Source organism: Triturus cristatus, chromosome 8 (assembly GCF_964204655.1).
Source record: "Triturus cristatus chromosome 8, aTriCri1.1, whole genome shotgun sequence".
Classification (NCBI taxonomy): domain Eukaryota; kingdom Metazoa; phylum Chordata; class Amphibia; order Caudata; family Salamandridae; genus Triturus; species Triturus cristatus.
The window spans coordinates 696966251-696987282 of NC_140591.1; the positions used below are offsets into that span (position 1 = coordinate 696966251).

The 21032-nt window shown below is 43.1% G+C and overlaps 1 protein-coding gene across 2 annotated transcripts in view; it reads right to left on the bottom strand.

Annotated features, from left to right (window-relative positions):
* The window catches only part of STK24 (serine/threonine kinase 24), a 672269-nt gene that overhangs the window by 104176 nt on the left and 547061 nt on the right, over positions 1 to 21032 (bottom strand). For both annotated transcript variants that reach the window (XM_085622112.1, XM_085622113.1), the window contains one exon: positions 14331 to 14488. In XM_085622112.1, the coding sequence (XP_085478238.1) occupies positions 14331 to 14488 (158 nt within the window). The remainder of the gene's footprint in view (positions 1 to 14330; positions 14489 to 21032) is intronic.

Below are 21032 nucleotides of genomic sequence, written 5' to 3' on the forward strand. Positions count from 1 at the left end.
GATGAATACAATTGTTTTTACTATTTTAAGTGAAAAATACAAAATTCTGAAAACAGCAAAAAAAGGGCAAAAAATTGCTTTGTAAAATATGTAAAAACATGTAATGCTTTTTGTAATGTATGATTGAATATTAATACTTTTTTTCTTTTTTTGCAGAACTGGAAAGAAAAAAAAAAAATTCTGTTCCTTTGCAAAATACTTAAAAAAAAAATTTTTTCAATTTTTTTTATTTTTTTAAAAAAATAAGTAAAAAATATTACTATTTCTCAATCCTCCCTTTTCATGCTTCCATTTCTTCACCTCTTTTCGTACATTAAATTTTTTTTTTTTTTAAATTGTTTTTTTCAAAAAAAACCTTGGGTGCGCGCAGGGTGCGTGCACCCCCCCCCAAAAAAAGAAATAAATAAATCCCCCCAAAAAATTTTTGGGGTTTAGTTTTTAAGTGGCTCTTAAAAGAGCCCTTGAGTTAATGGAGGGAAACAGGAAGAGAAAAACGAAAAAAAAGAAAAAACATCTATGGCCTACTGCACTGATGCGCATCAAATTTTCTCTGAATGAGATCAAGACTGGTCTCACACACAGAAATAAGTTGACCGCAATCAGTGCAGCGTGTGGACAACCTCGCAAAACAAGGTGGTCCAAAACGAGGTGTGGAAGAAGGCAAAGGCACCACTGCAGAAGAAGTGCTCGGCTGAGCTGCCGAAGATGTGCTCGGCTGAGCTGCTGCAGATGTCGTCGATTGAGCAGGTGGAGGGTTTGCTCCAGAAGCTCGACGAAAAGTCACTGGATGCATTTTGTCAACATGCCTCAACATAGTGTGAATGCTAAAAGAATACTTCTTGTTAGGATTTCCACGTGACAAGACTTTTTGACAAAGTACACATGTAACTTTAGGTGCATTTACCTTTTTTTGTCCCTCTGGAAAAGTGAAAAACTGCCATATAAAGCTGTCTTTCTGCTTCCTGCTCCTCTGCCTCTCAAGAGTGTCCTGGTCACTGTCTGAAGATGGTTGCTGTTCAGCCATTGTATCTCAACAACAGAATAGCTCCTTCTCCAAAGGAATCAGAACTAATAATGAGGGGAATAGGTGTGGTTTGGGAAGAATCTGGAACTGAAAGTACTTCAAACCAATCAAAAGTGATGATTCTTGATCACATGACTTGCCATGAGGGGATTGGGTGTGGTGTTGAAACAATCAGAAACTGAAAGTAATGATAACCAATAAGAAGTGTTGTTTTATTAAGCATATAACCCGAGGTGCGCGCACTGCGCAAGCTCCGAGCGCGCACCTCGTGATTACGCATGCGCGAACGCGTAGGAGCGCATGTGCATACGTCATATGCGCGTACGTAGCGCGCATACGTTGAACACGCGTATACGCGAACGTTGTTGCGCGTAATTTAAGAGTATGCGGAAGTAAACCGCGTGGAGCGCGTAGGACGAACGCACGCATGCGTACGTACGTACGCATACGTACTGGGTGTGCGCTCCCAGCGCGCACTATGACGTATATATGCGTACGTAAATAACGTACGACGGTATTCATAAAAAACTTACGAAATTGTACTAGGAGCGCGCTCAGAGCGCGCACTCCAAGAATTTATATATAAAAAAAAAAGTGGAGAAAAATTATTTGCAAAAATTTAAAAAACTGTTCAACTTTATCCTAATTTAAATTTTTAAAAAAAAGCAAAAACAAATAAAAAGATACAGATAATATATAAATGAATACATAGGAATTTTATTTTTAATATAAACATTTTTTTTTAAATTAACGTTATAGTTAGGAATTAGCATTTAAAAAACCTTGCAAATTCAATGAAAAAACCATACGTTTCACACATGTTATAGTTAGCTGGACATTTCTCTCATACAAAACCAATGAAATTCCCCCGTTATAGTTAGTTCAGCTAACTATAACTCGCGCCCCCGCAATGCACTGCTGATGACGTCACATATTGCATCACTCATGACATGGTCAGTGACATCACTCATGACATCACTGATGACATCTCAAATGACATCACTGATGACATCACTGATGACATCATCCAGTGAATGTGTGTTTTTCTGAAAATTAAATATGTTTTATATATGTATATCTCAAGGTCGATGGAAGAATAAATGGGTATATAAGTGTCTAAATGGATGATTTGTTTTTGAAAAATTGATTGTGTAACTGACTGATTAAGTGTATCATAGTGAATACATGGCTTAGTGAGTAATGTTTAAATATGTAAATATCTGTATCAGTCTCTCACTTTGTGTATAAGTGGCTGCATGGGTTGGTGAGTAGCTACATGGGTGTCTATATAGGTTATTAGTTGGTTTTTTGAGTATCAGTCTGAGTGTCTGCATGGTTCGGTGGGGGGTATTACGTAGTGCATAGGTGCATGAATGAGTGACTCACTGTTTTTATGTGTTGAAGACAGCATGTCTGCAGGACTGTATGGGTGGATGAGTGTGTGTATGGGTGTGTTAGTGAGTGAATGACTGTCTCAATAGTGTCTCTATGAGTAACTACATATGTTTTAAACTAGTATATGTGACTATTGGTGTATATAAGTGAGTATATGTGAGAGTGAGAGATTGAAAGAGTTCCTGTATGAATAAGTATGTGTTTCTATAAGTGTTTGTTTAAAAGACTAAGTATGTGTAAGTTCCCGTAGAAGTAAGTGTAGTGGTGTGTGTATAACTGTATATGCAAGTAAATGTATGTTTGATTCTTTATTTTCATGAGTGACTATGTGTGTCAGTAACTCTATGGATGAGTGGCGTTGTGTAACAGGATGTATAGGTGTATGAGTACATATGATGAGTGAGTACATGTATGAGTGACTGTACAGGACTGTTGGTGAATGAGTGGATGTGTATGTGGATCTTAGAATTACTGAAGAGGTTGTTGTAATTGGTATTGGTATGTCCATTGTTTTGAAAATTTTAGTCTCTATTTTTGAATGTGTGTATCAAAGGTTATATTAGGGTGAGAGGAGGTCTGCCACTCTATCACAAGGTTGATGCCATCAGTGATGTCATCAGTGATGTCATTTGAGATGTCATCAGTGATGTCATGAGTGATGTCACTGACCATGTCATGAGTGATGTAATATGTGACGTCATCAGCAGTGCATTGCGGGGGCGCGAGTTATAGTTAGCTGAACTAACTATAACGGGGGAATTTCATTGGTTTTGTATGAGAGAAATGTCCAGCTAACTATAACATGTGTGAAACCTAGGTTTTTTCATTGAATTTGCAAGGTTTTTAAATGCTAATTCCTAACTATAACGTGTGTGAAACCTTTGGTTTTTTCAGTGAATATATATATATATATATATATATATTTATTTTTTTCAATAAATGGAATATATTCACATATACCTAAGGATAGGTTCGAACAGGGCACTTACTGCTTGCAGCTTCAGTAAGCATTCTCTGTTGTACTCACCCCCTGTAGAGCACGTGTGGATGTGTTGAGAGATGATGAATGATGCTGTTAGATTGCAGTTTGTTACAAATAAAAAGGAAACGGATGGATGTACACATAACTAACGATAAGGTTATAGAACTAGGGAACAGAGAGGTTTCGAAAAAGGCCCTCACCATAAAGTGATATTTAAAAAAATTAATTAAAATAAAATAAAAGAGAGGGTGGTGAAAACATGCTGTCCCCATAAAGTGATTACCTTATGAACTTGTGGTTCCCTTACAGCCTGTTGTGCCTGACACCACTACTATATTATTATTTATACCTGTAGAGGCAGAGTATTTTTCTCTCCTCAGTGGGTTTTAGCATTAAAGTCCATCTACAGAGTGAAAGCCTCTTTGCCGTCATGCTGGGATACCCAGTACACTTCGTTCACTGTGAGTCCCAATATCAATGCGCAGGCAGTAAAGAGAGACTTGGACCACTTATGCCTGGAAGGTGGTAGCATCGTCTTGCAGTAGGCTGATGACCTCCTTGTGACATCTCCATCACTTGAGGCCTGTGAAAAAGACAATGTAGCTCTGCTGAACTACCCCAGGAGAGAAGACACAAAGCCTCATTGTCAAAATGCCAGTGCTGCAAAAAAAAAAAAAGGTGACTTACCTGGGTTTTGTGATATTCCAAGGTACACGCCGCATGCCACCTGACAGAATAGAATTGTTTCAGGGCATTCAGCTCCTGCCCACCAAGAAAGGAATAATGTCTTTCCTGGGGATAATGAACTGCTGCCACCAATGGGTCCATGAATGCAGATGCTATGACTACTGAACTTGCAAACTGTTTCAAGAAATTGAAAGAGACATTGTGTACTGCGCCAGCATGGGGACTGCCTGACTACAAACTGCCTTTCCATCTCTGTTTCAGAGCAAACTAACATTGCAAATGAAGTGGTGTTGCACAGGGTGTGCTGACACAGCGGGGAAAGAAAGGCCTGTGGGACACAACTATGTGACTTTGCTTTCTGCAGTGATTGGGGGTCAGCAGCTGTGATGGTGGAGAGGATGGCTCTCCTTGTGTTGGACTATACATGTATTGTCTAGGTGCCACATTTGGTGCAGATGCATTTGGTACGGTTGTTGTCTGGATCGACACAACATTTTCCGCTGGCAGGCACACAGGTTATAATGGCACCATGTTGTCTAATTGTAATGCCATAATAAGATGCCCACCTGTTAATTTGGCAAAAGTATTACCTGCAATAGGTTATTCTGATGAGATCCATTCTCTTAGAGACAAATGAGACCCCTAAGTAAGTTGGTGTTGAGATTGTAGAAAACGGCACCACGCCAAGGTTAGACACTATTAGTAAAGACAGACTATGAGTGGTACAGTGATGGTTTCTTCAGCAGACTGATGGACACTAATTACAGAGCAGGGTATGCCATAGCAAAAGCAGACAACAAAATTGAAAGTGCAGCTCTGCCACTTGAAACATCTACCCAGTAAAATAAGCTCTATTCTGTAACAAAAGCATGAATATTAGTCAAGGGTAAAACTGTTAACATTTACACTGACTCACATTATACTTTGCAGTTCTTATTTGTGGCCAGCTGTGGAAGTATTACGGATTCATAACAGAAGCAGGGCGCCTTATTAAAAATGGTCCTTTAGTAAGGATCTTGTTAAAAGCAATACTATTATACACCAGGATAGCGGTAATAAAATGTGAAGCCTACACAGGAGCTAATACTAAGTTAGACAAAGGTGATGCCATCGCTGACAGCATTAAATGAAAGCATGTTACAGCCAGTGCAGATGGGAATAATGAATAAAACATTCCAAAAAAATGCAGCTCATTGAGAGACAATTGTTGCAAGCTAATGTAAAGGAAGCACAATGGTCTGCAACACCAGATGAACATGGAGGGTGGATTGATGTTGGATGTGAGCCAACTAATGAAGAGAGTGTGGGCCTATCAGGATGAGATGTCTGTGTCCCCACGCAGTATGTACCTTTCCCTTACAAGACTGGAGCAGGGACCATCTGATATTGCACAAGGGAGGATGAATGCGCCAATGCATGTTGCTTCCCAGTGAAAGGATTTAAATATTTACTGGTATGGGTGGATACGTTTTCAAAATGAATGGAGGTCTGTCCAACAGGGAAGAATGATGCAGCAACTGGGGTGCAGTGCTTCAGGAAAGCCAGCTCTCCAAGGTTAGGACCCACCAGGGCATAAATAGCGATAGAAGGGGATCACTTAGTGACTATATTTATGCTAAAGAGGTTGTTTTTGGGAATAAAGTATAACATGCATGCCCCATACCACCCTCCGACTTGAGGCCAGGAGGAGTAAATGAACTCCAAAATAAAAATAAACAAAAAACAGATTATTAGTAAAGGCAACTGATGGAACAGGCCTGAAATGGCCTGATGCTCTGACTTTAGTGCTGCCTGCAATGTGGCAAAGACTTCTAAAGCAATTATGGAGACATGGTCATGGTGAGAAAAATAAAAGCTGTTTCTTTCAGTTCTAGGTGGACTGGACCACAGATGGTGAACCAACGCCATGAATGGATTGAGGAGACAAAATGCAGGGCAGCACCCCAACGCCCGAGAGCACGGTACAAGAAATTGATGACCATCTGTCACCAGAGGACCTGAGCAACACAGCAGTCAAGAAGAGGACAGACCAGACCATTTCTACTATCCATGGGGGCCCATCATGAAGTGTCAGAGGGACACTACATCTACTGATGCTGTTGAGTGAAGTACACAACGCAATCTCGAAGAAAGGTGATGGTCTGCACCTGCAGAAAAATAGACTGAAGAGGACAACGCAGGGCAGGTCCGTGAAACCGCCCCTGAATAAGACGACTGCGGACCAGGAGAAGAAGCAGATGACCGCTCACTGCATGCCTTTAAATTACTGACACTTGCAGAAAGTGCCCGGGAACTGAGTGACTAAGTGACACTGTAGCCTTATGTATTGCATTGAGCAAACAATATTTGTTGGACACCTATTTATGAGTATGCTGCCGGTATCACAACAGCCTGCTGATATAATAATGATCTCATCAGGATATATCAATGGGACGATATATGCATTTTATGCAAACACTGTGTAATGCCATCCAAAGATATGTAACTAATGTTTCCTTCATATATACATATATATATATTGGTTTTACACTAATGTTGGATAGGTCTATCCAAAAGGGAGGATTGTTGCAAAATATATATGTATATCCATTTAAATTCATATGTATGCACTCACACTAACATGAGACCCAGAGCTCCAAAGGGCTTCCTATCTGACCTTGCCTGGATAAGCTTCCAGCAGCTATTCTGAATCAGCCTTAAAGGTCACTTTTCTTGTCCTGACGTCATATTAAGTTGCCTTATCTGGTTGTGCAAGTTGCTTACACAGTGCCGAGCCAGCCTTTCTGGTCTGCCCATATCTAGCAAATTATAATTGGCATGTTACACATCCCTGTTAGCCATATTTGGCTTGGTGCCTTATTCTAGTTCCGCTAACATGGCATTACTAAATGTATATAGCATCCAGAAACCTGTCACTCTGGGAAGAAACAGTCTGAGAGCCCCTAAGGTAGCAGATCTGACTTCTTCCTTGATAATTAAGCAATGATGCATGCTTTTGGTACCAATAAATACATTTCACTCTGTTTCTGAGCAAACCTGCTATGTCTGGTGAGTTTCATTCATTTGATCCTGGGAGGGTGCCAGTATTTCACCATCAACCTCTCCATGCCCAGCTGGAGTTCAAGGTGGCACATCACTTCATCCCAAAATCAATGTATAGCGGTCCAACTCCAAAGCATGTGGTAAAAGACGTACATTTCGACAACCACATCTATGACAGGACATCATTTTCACACCTTTCAATACATTAATTTGTATGGGTGTCATGTAAATCATATGGGGTTAATTAAACTGTATATATTTCAGTGGAGCGTTTCTGGACACTTTGCGTATGATTCAAAAATCGCTATTCAGGCCCCGTTTTCTAGTTCCATCCCCGGTTCAGTCTATTTGTTTGCTATATTTCTCTAGCTTGGGCCAGTCATTTCTAACAGGGGTCGGTGAAATCATGATGCCAGCTTGCGACCAGAACATGCAGTAGGCAGTAGCTGAAGTACCTCATCCGCATCTCATTCACTAATACTAGTCTTCCAAATGTATTTGGTCGTCTGTGTCAGTGATGCATAGGTCAGAAAATGAGAGGGGGAAAGTTATGGTCTCAGCACTCAAGGATTCCAGAGATCACCTAGTGTAAACAAGCCCACTTTGGTCCATCTATCCATCCCTAGTGGTCCAAACCAACCATTTTGTTTAGCGAAACCCTCCAGTGGTAAGAATGGTGCATACCGCAGTTTGAATGTTGATAGGGGTAAGTCATCCTTGCTGATCCAGTATTCTGACATGAAGTTAACTTTTAAATAGCGCTCAGCCCAATTGCCCCAATTTTTGAAAGAATGTCTCCTCTACCATCTTGCTATCCTGCGAATTTGCACTAACAAATAGTACAATGCCATATACGGGAATCCTAAGCCTTCCAGGTGGATTGGCTTTTTGAGGAACTTCACGGCTACCCTATGTCAGCCCCCCTTCATACAACGTCCAGTTAGCCTGGAGCTAAGGCAGCTTCCCATACTTTTCAAGATAGCTGATTTTAGGGCCGAGACCCTCTTTCTCGTCTTTCAGAAAAATGTATAGATCGTCTGCATATAATGATAATACATGCAAATCATTGCCCTTTGGTATACCTCTTTCTATATTTTTCCTATGCAGGGTGTTTGTCAAGAGCTCAATAGGCAGGGCAAAGAGCATGACAGAGCAAGCTTGAGTTACTGCATCACTGAGTGAATATGGGCATCCCCTGGAAATGGGAAAATCTGTTAATTGATCTGTAAGGTGAGCAAGTACATTCACTGTTCCTTCACTGTTCCAACTGTGCAATTATGAGCTCTACTGGTGATTACGCAGATTGAATAGTAATGTGTTTGGCAGGGGCTAATGTGGTACACTGTGCATTAAAAAGTATTAATAGCATTGATTCTGGGGATTGCTGGATGATTCACCTTAGAGTGGCATCGTTGGGGTTCTTGTTGAAGCAAAGGTGTGTACTAACATTAATTGTGAACATCGTTTATATCTTGTCAGAAAGATCCCTTGCTCGTCTGTAAATTTTTCTTTACATCCTAATCAGTGTCTTAAAGTGATTTAACATGCATCAATGCCAACCCATGCCTTAATATTCCTCGGCGGAGAACACAAAAATCGCCTGTAAAATGTCATAAGTCGTATTCCAATTTAATGAATGTTTGAGTCCTCAATGTTCAAAACACACACTAGGGATCTCCAACATACTGTTACCAAATTGCTAAGCGTCATCAAGGGCACCATATTCCGGTCCTGTTTTCTTTTCTGTGTTTTTTTTTTATCGCTGTTCCTAAGTGTTTTACTGCAATGGATTTAAAGCAAGCGAACCAGGAATACAACACCCAGAATGCAATAAGTTGTTAAAGGAAACTACAGGACTGGAAGATGGTAGACCAGGATTTCAAGATGTCATCTGGTAACCTTGTTCCAATTTCTTGCATGAAATGGTATTTAGATCATAAGCAGATCAGACAACATTAAATTGCACCGTTTTTGACTGATGCTACTGCCCAGTTGAAGATAAAATGTGCTATTTGCCACTGATTTTCATAAAATATCCCCAGGGAGAAAGTCCAACTTTTCCAACCTCCTATCCAAGAGCCTGATTCACAAAGCTGTTTGTGCACCTAACTAACTCTCAGGTTATCAAATATCGGAATTTATAAGTCCAAACTGCGATCATTGACAAAAGGTGATCTGCACTTCTAAATCAGATAAAAAACAAAATTTGAGGATAGCAAAATTGTCCCTGTAAGTCTGCTCACAGCAGCAGTTTAAATGCATTCCTAGGCGGAACACCTGCATAAGTAGGTGAACACAAACAAACTTGTGACAAGAAATCAAGAGCACAATCAAAAGCACAAGGAAAAACAGAACAAAAAAATTGTACTAACTACTGATCTTGGGGTTCCAGAGTAGTGTGCTACTCGCCGAAAGAAACACTTCAGTGCCTCATGAGAGGTCGTAAGCATTGTATAAAAACATTTACAATTACTATGTTGGTATTCATAAACATTTGCAGGCATATTTCTATACTGGATAAGGTTGGAAATTTACTACTGTCAATGTCAGGATTAAGTCCATGTACAGGGAGAGAATGCGGAGGATTCCGGGAAAATGAATATCCCCACAAAAAAGAGCAATTAGCAGTTAAAATACTCCAGAATGTGACATTTTCACATGCAGAAATGTAGCGTGGATGCAACTTGTAACAGATTTTCATAAAAAAGCATGACAAAATAACCTAAGCTGTTGAATTGGAAGATCAAACCACCATACTACAAAATACTGATCAACAATGAAACTACAATAGCAAAATGTTGAAAGGGAAAGATGACACCAGGCAAAAAGAGTAGCACAGACTAGTAAATGACCGTCTGTGTCATGATCTCACCACAATTTTTGCCCTACATGTTTTGTTGACTTAGAACTCTGTGCACTTTACCCCTTCTAAATATGAGTAAAGAGCCTGTGCTCCATCTATAAACATGGTTAAATTGGCATGCCCCTGATTGACATATTTAATTTGCTTACAAGTCCCTAGTATATGGTATAGGAAATGCACCCAGCCCCTGCAGTCAAATGTCACCTGTGGGCTGCAGTACCTATTGAGTGGGCCTGTAAAACATGGCTTTAGGCCTACCATATGTCGCCTGGCTGCTGCAGCCTAAAAGCCTCCAGTCAAAATACCCTTTCTGAAAGGTGAGATAACCTGCTTTTAAAGATTAATACGTCAGCCCTAAGTATACCTTGTTCCCTACAAGGTGAAGTGCTTTATTATTTAAAAGTGGAATGCACAAAATTAAAGTTGGCATCTTCCTTCAGTGATTAATCACTAAAAGTAATTTTCACTGGCAGGGCTGTAGCTGGCTGCTGGAAAATGCCAAAGGACAGATTATAAACCGTAATTTGTAACTTTGACAGAAAATGGCTAGAATAGTTATTCAAAGTCTATTTTTCATAATAATTAAAAGCCAATCAATTTGTGATGTCAGAGTTTTATTGAATATGTGTGGAAACTGCTCCCAAAACAGAGACAATAGCATGGGAGTGAGGTAGTGTTTTTCTACCCCTTGCAGGAAGGGAAGTTGCTGTGGGCTCAGGGACTTCATTAACTTGAATGGGACCAAGATGAGGCCTGCCCTTTCACAAGTAGATGAGAAGTGAGACCTGGAGGAAGTCAAGCCTTTGTTCCCATGGCCCACACTTGCCAGGCGGGCTCCTAGCCCAGCGAGTGGGAATCTGCACCTAAGCCAGTCTGGAGTGAACATGGGAAAGGGGGACTACTCATTTCCCTAGCCACACCTCTGGGTGGACATAAAGGCTGTGCTCAAGGAGAAGAAGGCCCTGAGCACCAGGCCAATAACTTCCCAACTACTGGGGCAGGCACTGGTGCCCACTTGCAGTGTAAGAGATGCCACACACCATTAAAGCAGCCACAGACCAGATACTGCACAGACTCTGGGATTGGAACTGGTGCCCCCAGTGCTTTAAATGGGCAGGTACTGTTAGGTTCTGAGTACCTGAACATCTTTAATTTCAGCAGAAGATCATCTGCACTTCTCACCAAAATTGCAACACTTAACAGGAGAGTACCAGCACTTTTTAGTAGCAAACTTCAACGTAATGAATACCTGGACTTTTATATTTGCTTTTCAAGATTTGAGTGCCCCCTTGCGGGAGAAACTGCTGCCCACCTGCAGCACAGTACTAGAATACCAGGCCAGGTACTGGGCAGCCAGAGACAGGCTTTGTTGCTCAGCCCCAGCACAGTATCAGAGCTGAATCCAGAGGGGCTCTGCTATTTGACTCCCAACAGAACACAACAAGTTAGCAGCAGCAGGTCAGGGAATGCACAAATCTGGGATCTGGCACTGCTGCCCCCTACAGCACAGGTCAAGGATTACACAACGCTCAGGACTACACTGGTGCCACAGTGTTCGGTACTAGCACTGCTGCCCACCTCCAACTCAGCAGCAAAGCAGCAGCAGGCCAGGTACTGTACAGCCCCTGGCACTGGTGCCCACCTGCAGCACAGTAACAGAACAGCAACTGGCAAGAGACCGAACCAATCCCCTGGAGAACAGCATCAGAGCAGCATGCAAGGTATTGTGTATTAGCAGGCGCTGGCACTCCCCTGCAGCACAGTACCAGAACGGCACCAGACCAGCACCAGGCCAAGCCTGTCCAGTCACTGGGACAGACACTGCTGCGCACCAGCAGCACAGCATCAAAGTATCAGCAGGCCAGGTACTGCACAGGCTCCGGGGACTGGTGCTGCTGTACCCAGAATCAGCACGCCAAGTACATGGAAGAGGATGTGGTCTAACAGCTAGGGTCGTCGACCTCGAAGCTGGGGAACTGGGTTCGAGTCCCAGCAGGGACGCTCAACATCCTGTGATTCTGGGCAAATCACTTAATCTCCCCGTGCCCAGGGGTTTAAGTGGGATGAAAAAACTGGGAGGGTCTATCAAAGAGGCATGGTCGATATAATTAAGGGCGTAGCTTAAAACATTTAAGCTAAAAATCTGTGCTTAGCATAGTGTGCCGCCCGACTAGTATTTTGCCTCTTCTGTCATTGCATCCAGATATGTAATACAATATGTAACACTACACCTACAACAAGCCAGGATTATTGGCTTTGCCAATGGCTGTTAGCTGCATAAGATAAATAAGCAACAACTACGGCTTCGCTATGAAATCTATTTGAAGGGTTTTTAGTGACTCAGGAAGAAAAAAGGTGCTCTGCTATGTCTACGGTTATGTAAAGTGGTTGTCAGTGTACGGTACCACCAGGCAAGGGGATAATTCCCTAAAACCCCTAAGTGTGTGTAAGGAAACCCTACACAAAGTCAATAGCAAGTAAGTCCCGGGCACACGCGAACAAGGTGTAAATGAAATGATAATTATAAAAAGTTACCAAAAAGTCTCAAAGTTCAATCTTCAGTATATTCTTGTTATTTATTCAAAGCAACACACGAAAACCAGCCAACACGTGTTTCGTCGCCAATGGGAGTTATCCCGCGACTTCCTCAGGGCTTAGAGAAAGTAGTGATAGTCTGGTATAAATGCTCTGCCGGTGATAATTCCAACCCGGCTGGAGTATGATGTTTCTGAAATGTAAAGGATCTAAAACTGAGCTCTTGAAAAGAACTTGCACGAAGTGCCGTCCTCGTAAAGACTAACTGTAGGTGTAAAATAATTTGCAATCAATCACTGTAGCTGTAGAGATAAAACACACGATGAGCGCTTCAGCGTATACGCTGAGGCTATGTATTGAAAATCTCAGGAAGTGTGCCTGAACTGTCGGAAGCGTGCTAACAGCTTCCAGAGGCAAGGAGGGCCATTCGGGATACTGCTTAACTGATACTGACATTTCCACGCTATTGATTGCAAATTATTTTACACCTACAGTTAGTCTTTACGAGGACGGCACTTCGTGCAAGTTCTTTTCCAGATCTCAGTTTTAGATCCTTTACATTTCGGAAACATACTGCAGCCAGTTTGGAATTATCACCGGCAGAGCATTTATACCAGACTATCACCACTTTCTCTGTAAGCCCTGAGGAAGTCGCGGGATAACTCCCATTGGTGACGAAACACGTGTCACATCATACTCCAGCAGGGTTGGAATTATCACCGGCAGAGCATTCATACCAGGCTATCACCACTTTCTCTAAGCCCTGAGGAAGTCGCGGGATAACTCCCATTGGTGACGAAACACGTGTCGGCTGGTTTTCGTGTGTTGCTTTGAATAAATAACAAGAATATACTGAAGATTGAACTTTCAGACTTTTTGGAACTTCTTATAATTATCATTTGATTTACACCTTGTTCGCGTGTGCCCGGGACTTACTTGCTATTAACTACGGCTTCGTTGTATATATTATTGAAAATGCTTCAGTTCTGAAATGATGAGACTGTGCAAGAACTACAGCGAGTCTCTTTGAAGTTACATCAAAGGCAGTGAAGGATTTTTTTCTTCACTCTCATGGTGAGGGCAAAATTGGAAAGCCCAATAGAGACTCGTATTGACTCCTGCTTTTTAGAACTGCCATTGGTGAGCACCGGCAGGACCCGGCCCACTTAAAGCCCTGCCCGTGCCTAACAAAAAAATAAATGTGTCCGTGTGTAACATAATTGGTGCTCACGTACAGCGCTCCGATACCTTGAGCTCTAGTTCGCGGTATATAAAACTCCCCCCCCGCCAAAAAAAAAAGTACTGCACAGCCCCCGAGACTGGCACTTAGCAAAGAGACCACTTTAACAGCAAAACGTAGTGGGAACACAAACGTAACAATGTAACCATCCTTGAAATTCCCTGAACTTGATGGGACTGCTCATTCAAGGAATGAAAAATAATGAAAAAACAGAAAAAACAGACGACTAGGCTTAGTTTTCAATGAATGAGCAGATTTGGAAGCCTCTGGGAACGGTCATTCTGGCAACCTTGGGGAGTTTTCTCTGAAGAAAGCTGAAATAAACAGTTTTTGGCAGAACTTTCTGCAGCCACACCACGGGAAGAGCAGATGAGCTGCTTTCTCTTTTTAGATGCTTATTATTGTTTAAAAGTATGAGCGTGTTGTTTAGTCATCAATCTACATGCCAAATCAAGGGTTGCATTCCTCTTACAATATCCAATCAGCGACCTAATCAAGGTAATACAATTCAGCTGCGGCGCCATCATCACTGCGCAGTTAATCGCCGCGTCGGGCCTCTTACGTGTCTGACTCCTCCGAGCTCCCGTCGTCGTGGCTCTGCTCGGGGCTTTGCTCCGTCTTCCACCGCTTGTACCTGTCAATGAGCTCTGTCAAGTACGACGTTTTTTTCGCATTTCTTACAATAAACCTGTGTTTTAGCAGCTCCTTCGCTGTAGGTCTCTACAAAGAAAAGAAACATTAAACACGATAGCATGCTTGGCAACAAAAAAACATTCTGTATTCAAAACCAGGCAGAATTTTGCAGATTTCAAAATCGTAATTGGCATCAAGATGACATCACAGGAAATGGCATCATTTGGGACGTGACCCAAATCGAATGGTGGTAAAAGGTCATGTGTCCTCTGACCCAGGTCACTTCACGACGTAAGATGAGTGATCTGTGAGTACTGTGGCCAGCCCCTTCCTCACAAACACATCATGTACAATACATCATGCCTGTGCAGTGCCTATCCTAGGCTCCCTCATGTGTAGGGCAGTGTCCGCCCCCGTTATGTCTGTCTGACCTCAGCACAGCACTGTACAGTGCAGTGGGCCTGATTACGAGTTTGGCGGTGTGGGAGCGGGACCGTCCCATCGCCGCACCACCAAACCCATGTACGCACCGCTGACCAGATTATGATTTTTTACGTCTCTGACGGGCGGATCTTTGGCGTTCTCACGGAGTTGCCTATGAAATAGGCACCGCAATGGGAACGTCAAAGGTAGTTCCTGCACGGCATATTCTGGTGCAGACCATGCCGTGCACAAATTGGGGTGTATGCACACAGCGGGGCACAACATATGACCCACTGCATGCACCCCTTGGCCCTGAGGCAAAAGGGGGCCCTGTAGGTCCCCCTTTGTTTCCTCTCCACCACGGTTTTCATGGAGAAGGAACCGCCATAAAAATCATGTCAGAGAGGAAACTCGTAATATGCTTGCCGGGACCGCGGCCAAGCATATTGTGGCCTCAAGACTGCCGAGCTACCGCCAGGGATCTCTTATCCCCGGCAGTTGCGGCAGTACAATGGCAGTCCAACCACCCTAGCTGTTAAAGGACGGTCGGAAGACTGCCACTGCAGCGGCCCCGCAAGTCTGGCAGTCCGTTGACCACCAGACTCTTATTCAGTCCCAAAGTCTTTTGCCATGCATTACTTCCTTGGGCAATCGTTTACGTAAATGTAAACCTCATGTGCTATCTTTGAGCCCAGTACAGCACCTCCTGTAGGCTCTATTTGGGCTGAAACGATGATTAAAGTTAATTTTTAGACCACCCTATTGAGCTGGGTGTTCTCCTCCCATTAGGGTGTAGGTGAAATGATTGGGGGCGTGTGAGTTTCAACATGATTTAGGGATCACTTCGCAGAAGGTAGAGTGGCTCAGATACCAATAAAAGCTGAAACAAAAAGTACCAATTTGTACATTTAAAGGTATATTGAGCCAAGAAACCACTAAAAACTGACAATACTTAAAGATCGTTGACTTGTTGGGTGAAAGGAGAGGCAGTAAGCTTTAGCCTCAAAAAACAACAGGCGGCCATGTGTCGTTCTGATGGCTCAGTGAATGAGTGCACCCGCTGCGGGGCCTTTGTTTAACCGTGAGGTCTCCGGTTTGAGTCCCTCAATGTAATTCAGCATTTCATCATTCTGAGGTCAATACAATCGCAACATGGAGTGGGCAAACAATAATGATGCTGTTATAGCCAAGGGTCTGTGTGAATGTACGCTTTCATATTTTCCACAAACCTCTGTTGTCATACCAACGCAGAGCTTCCCCAAAAACAGCTGTGCAACATAATGCTCAGCAGATTTCCCAGAACAAATCATGTAATAAATCCCCAAACCAGAGCTGTGCAGCATTTCACAATACAAAAGAGCTGTGGAGCAAATCACTTCCGGGAATGCACAAACAGGCCTGTGCTGTATGCTACGTCACACTGTACTTCAAGAGAAAACCTTACTGCATTTCACCAGGTATAACTCAAAAATGGAGGTGTACAGTGAGCCACAAAAGGAGCGGTGCACCACAGAAAGAGCAAGCATTTGCAATGCAACAGGTCTCGCATTTACACGAGTTTGAGCTATTGGCACTGTAAATGGCAATGCCTTTTATTTATGTTTTGGTTTTTGAAACATAAATAAAACGTATTGTCATTTACAATGCCAATAGGTTAAACTCGCGTAAATGCGAAACCTATTGCATTGCAAATGCTTTTTTTTTTGGAGCGGACAGTCTTGTCACAGCACACCACTCATTCATGAATTCATTAATTAACCATGCTCTCAGCCACTAATTCATTCATCCATCAATGCATTCACACATCCATCCACCTGGTCTCGCATTCCCCCACTCACCAATCAGACACACAAATTTGCCTGCTTCCAGAAGGTGAAATATATGGGTGAAATTCGCTGGCCAACATGCAGTGGACATGAGGTGTTCACACTAAATATGTAATTGTAATGGTTTGATAACTTGCATAACCGGCCCCATGGCAATTATCAGGTCACTTGTAATAAGGGTAGAATGGAAGCTCGTGTGGCTTTTTTTAATCAAAATAAATCGTCAACAGGGGGGCTACCTCTCCTGTGCTGCCTATACAAAAAATGTGAGACCTATTGTTCGAAGTACGGTTAACCATTAATGACTGAACTAGGTGAATGGAGATGCCAGTGGCTGCATCATCATTTTTTTTTGTAAGTGCTAAGGCAAAAAAGTGTTTAGGCAAGGAAATCCAGTTTACAGAGCATACTCTTGCAAAAAAAACAGTAGTGTCACGCAACAATCATTCAATACAAACTTGATGATGTTTCTAAATAAATAATCAGAAAAATTACCAATAGTTAATATGGCAATGCATAAATAGTAAAAAAGCTGAGAAGTGCGATAAAGATTAATAGATTTTGGTAAACATCCAAAATTAAACAAACTTCGGGACCCGTTAGCACCGGCAGACGGACACAGCAATGTTCTGCATCTAGAACAAGTAACAGAAAGCCCGCTCATGGCAAGCCAATGCACACCATTGCTGGCAGCATGTAGGGGAATGGAACTGTATATTACTGGGTGACACATAACAATCAACAAAAGGACAGCAAAAAGCGTCCAATCTATTTAACCATACCTTACAGTTTACTTTTGAAAGTGGGAAGAGACGTCTGCGAGGAGTTCTAACAGAAGGTTCAGTGGCAATGGAGACAAAGGCTTGGTCTTGCTGGGCTCTTTACCACCCCACCCATCCCTTAAAACATGCAGTGTGATCAGTTGCAGCGGAAGTGGATCCGCAGCGCCACTGCTGCTTTTTAAAGGTGGACCAAGAGAGATTGCATGAAAGCGGGTGCCATGAAACAAAGCTCGGCACCCATGCCCATAAAATATATTGTGTGGCTGCAAGTAAAGCAGCATGCTAGTAAATAAGTAATTAGCGCCGGTGCCATGTTAGCCAATAATTAATTGTCGCTGGGCGCCCGTGAACACAAAAGGAATTGCGTAGCTGCAAGTGAAGAAGGCGCCATGTTAGCACAAAAAAACCCATTGGAAATGCATTTGGTCTGGTCCTGCAGCTGTACATGCGTGCTCCCAGGCTGGGGAAAGGCAAATGAGGGGGGCTGAAGCAGGGGTGGGCTGAAGCAAGGAGAGGCACGCACCCCGAGCAGTCCTTAGGAGTGTGTAAGCAACTTAAGCAGCCTCCATCTGAGGGTGTGTGCGCGAAGAGTGGGATGTAAGAGCAGCGTCTGCTTCATTTTGAAATAAAAATGAAACGGATACAAACGCAATAACAGAAACCATAGCAGCAGTGGACTTACTCTGTTAAAAAAAAAACACGCTTTACTACTCATAAAAAGCACAGTGCATTGCAGCCCGCAGCTCTGACTAGTAACACATTAACAGCGACATTCTGGTGACAATGCTTACATGGTAAATAAGCATTTCTAAACACAATCAGTCTGGTACACGCGTGCTTCCAGGCTGTGGGGGAGGTCGGCTGAAGCGAGGAGTGGCACGCTGAGCAGCCATTAGCAGTGTGCAAGCAACAACAAAACTAAGCAACCCTCTCCCTGAGGGGGAGGTGTGCAAAGAAAGGGCTGCGAGAGCAGAGTCTGCTTCCTTCCGCCAGGGCCGCAGCTGTCTTCGGCCACTTTCTTTAGCCAAACCCTCGCTCTATCCGTGCAGCATGGAAAGCATCCAGCCTCACGCATGTCACCAAGCGGAGAACTCCAGCCTGGATACTACCGGCTTAAACAAGTAGAGAAAAACATCAAAGCGGGCGCTGCGCTGAAACTTTAAGTGTGGCGCCTCAGTACATAAAAGCTGTGCACGCACGGGCACAAGCACTGTGATAAATAAATAAATAAATAGATAAAATAAAGGGTACAGTGTACTATCATGGAACATGCTCCCATGTACGTAAAAGCTGTGCGCATGGCGAGCGTGAAGCTAGCGCGCTTCACCGCCATGAATAAATAAATATAGAGACATTAACAGCGCATTGTACTACAAACAGGTACCTACAGTGGAACATGAGCAGGACACTGTGTCTCTACAGGAAATACAACCACAATTGCAGAGTCCATCTACATAAGTAGCGCACGTATGTTAATGCTCACTATTTTATAAAATAACAATTACGCTGTGTAAGTGTAATGAGACTGTAGTGATGCAGTGCTGCTTCCGGTAGAAACGGAAGTTACATATTGGCTCGAGATACAATAAGAAGCCCACTAACAAAAAAAATGCCAAAGTCCACAAATGGCAAGTGGTGAGAGATTTCTCTGCAAAAGGCAGAGTTTCACCACCAATATAGATTACTAAATGTCTCGGAGAGACAGCGAATGCGCGCTGCCTAGGCGAGACCTAAAAATAAAAACAAAGCTTTGCATTATTCCACAGGATGTCATGCTCTGCATTACAGCACTCCTGAAAATAGAGTTATGCATCCCACCCCTAGAGCTTAATCAGCACTTGAAATTGGCCATCCAAAGCACTTTAATTTTTGACATCTGATTATTTTTCGACTATGCACAAATCATATCCCGGCTGTATTCATACTATAATTACCTAGGCCTAGCCACACTTATTTTACCCTTGTGGTAGTTTAAGGGAACAATGACAAATGGAAGCAGTGCCCCTCACTAGACAACATTTAACAGAAAGAACCCCGGAGGCCCATTGTCAACTGCAGGAATTTCAGACACTACACAAAAACTCTATATATCAAAAAACAAGAGAGTTCATGCAGAAGCCATCTTATAGCATGTGTTGCTGGCGAGGGGTGTCCCTGTGAAGAACCATGCCACCTAGAGGGGGACACGCCCTTTTAATAATAAAGGTCACTTACTAGGTTGAAACCCTCTTAAAAATCAATGCCATAGCACAGAAATAAAGAACAAAGGAAATATTCCAGGCCTTGGTACCTTTTGTGCATTTGTGTTGTGAATGAGAAGAGCCTGTTTGTCCCCACACCCCATTAAAGAAGAGTTGGAGCTTGTTGCCCATCGTGTTTTTAAGCAAGGGCTCTTCCAAAGCTAAGGACTGACACCTGAACCAGTGATCATAAATGGTAAGCTGCCCCCCTCTAACTCCAACCTTAGAGGGCTATGATCAGATATTTTCCTACTGAGTTACTCCACCCCATGAACTGGCCCGTGCTCTGAACAATAAATGCTGTGAAGCCTAGCATGTAGACGGTGGATGCCAGAATAGCAGTAAGGTGTAGCAGTAGTGTTGTGTACTCCACTGCAGTCAATTAAGCCTAGGTTGGTTATCCACTCTCTCAAACATTAAGTTGTCTGCATCACTGTAGGATGGGAGGGCAGACAGGGTAGGATTGGTCCACAGTGGCGGCTCCTCCGCTACGGCGGAGGAGCGTCACCCCACTGCTCTGCAAGCAATTTTAAAAGGAAAGCGAAAACGATGATAACTAAAGTTATTATCGTTTTTGTTTTAGTTTCTGCTCGGGTCCGGGGCAGATAGGCCCGGCTGGCTAGTGCAGGGGACAAGTGTAAAGCACACTCTAAAGTGCGCATGAAGGTTCGACCGGCCCAAAAGGGCCGGTCAAACCGCCATGTGCACTTTGCATCTTCCCCACCAATCTGCATTACAGAGCCTGGTGAGGAACATGCAAAGCCTCCAAGACCCTGTCTGAGCACCGAACCACAACGCCCAGATCAATCACAACGCTGCTTAAGGCAGAGTTGTGATTGCACAGTGGCTGCTGGGAGCTTCCTGTTGTGGCGGGGTGGGGACGGAGCAGAGAAGGCAGCACCCGGCGGCATTCAGGTAGGTGAGTTTATTTTTCTTTTTTTCATTCACCCCTTCGTTCCCCCGTGCCCCACCATCCGTGCTTAGTAGCGGCAGCTACTACTGGTCCACACTCACATCAGTCACACAGTTGCAGTCAGCCCCCAATATCATAGGTAGCTGTGCTAACTTCCTCAAATGCGTTGGTAGTAAGTCAAGGAATCCTCAACTGCGTTTGCAGGAAGTCAATGTTGCGAGCACAGATGCTTGCCAGCAGTAAATCTACGCTTTCCAACTTGCCTAAAAATCGGAAATATTAGCCTCATGGTCTATTCATGTTTTTTGTATAACAAAAGGTACTTGTGGCAACACTGAAATCAGCGCACCCTTAGCATATGCAGAGGATACTGTTTAATACTGGGTCCATCGACCCTTCAGCATTCTGCTGTACTCACACTTAATGCTTCTCCTGAAGTAGGACTAT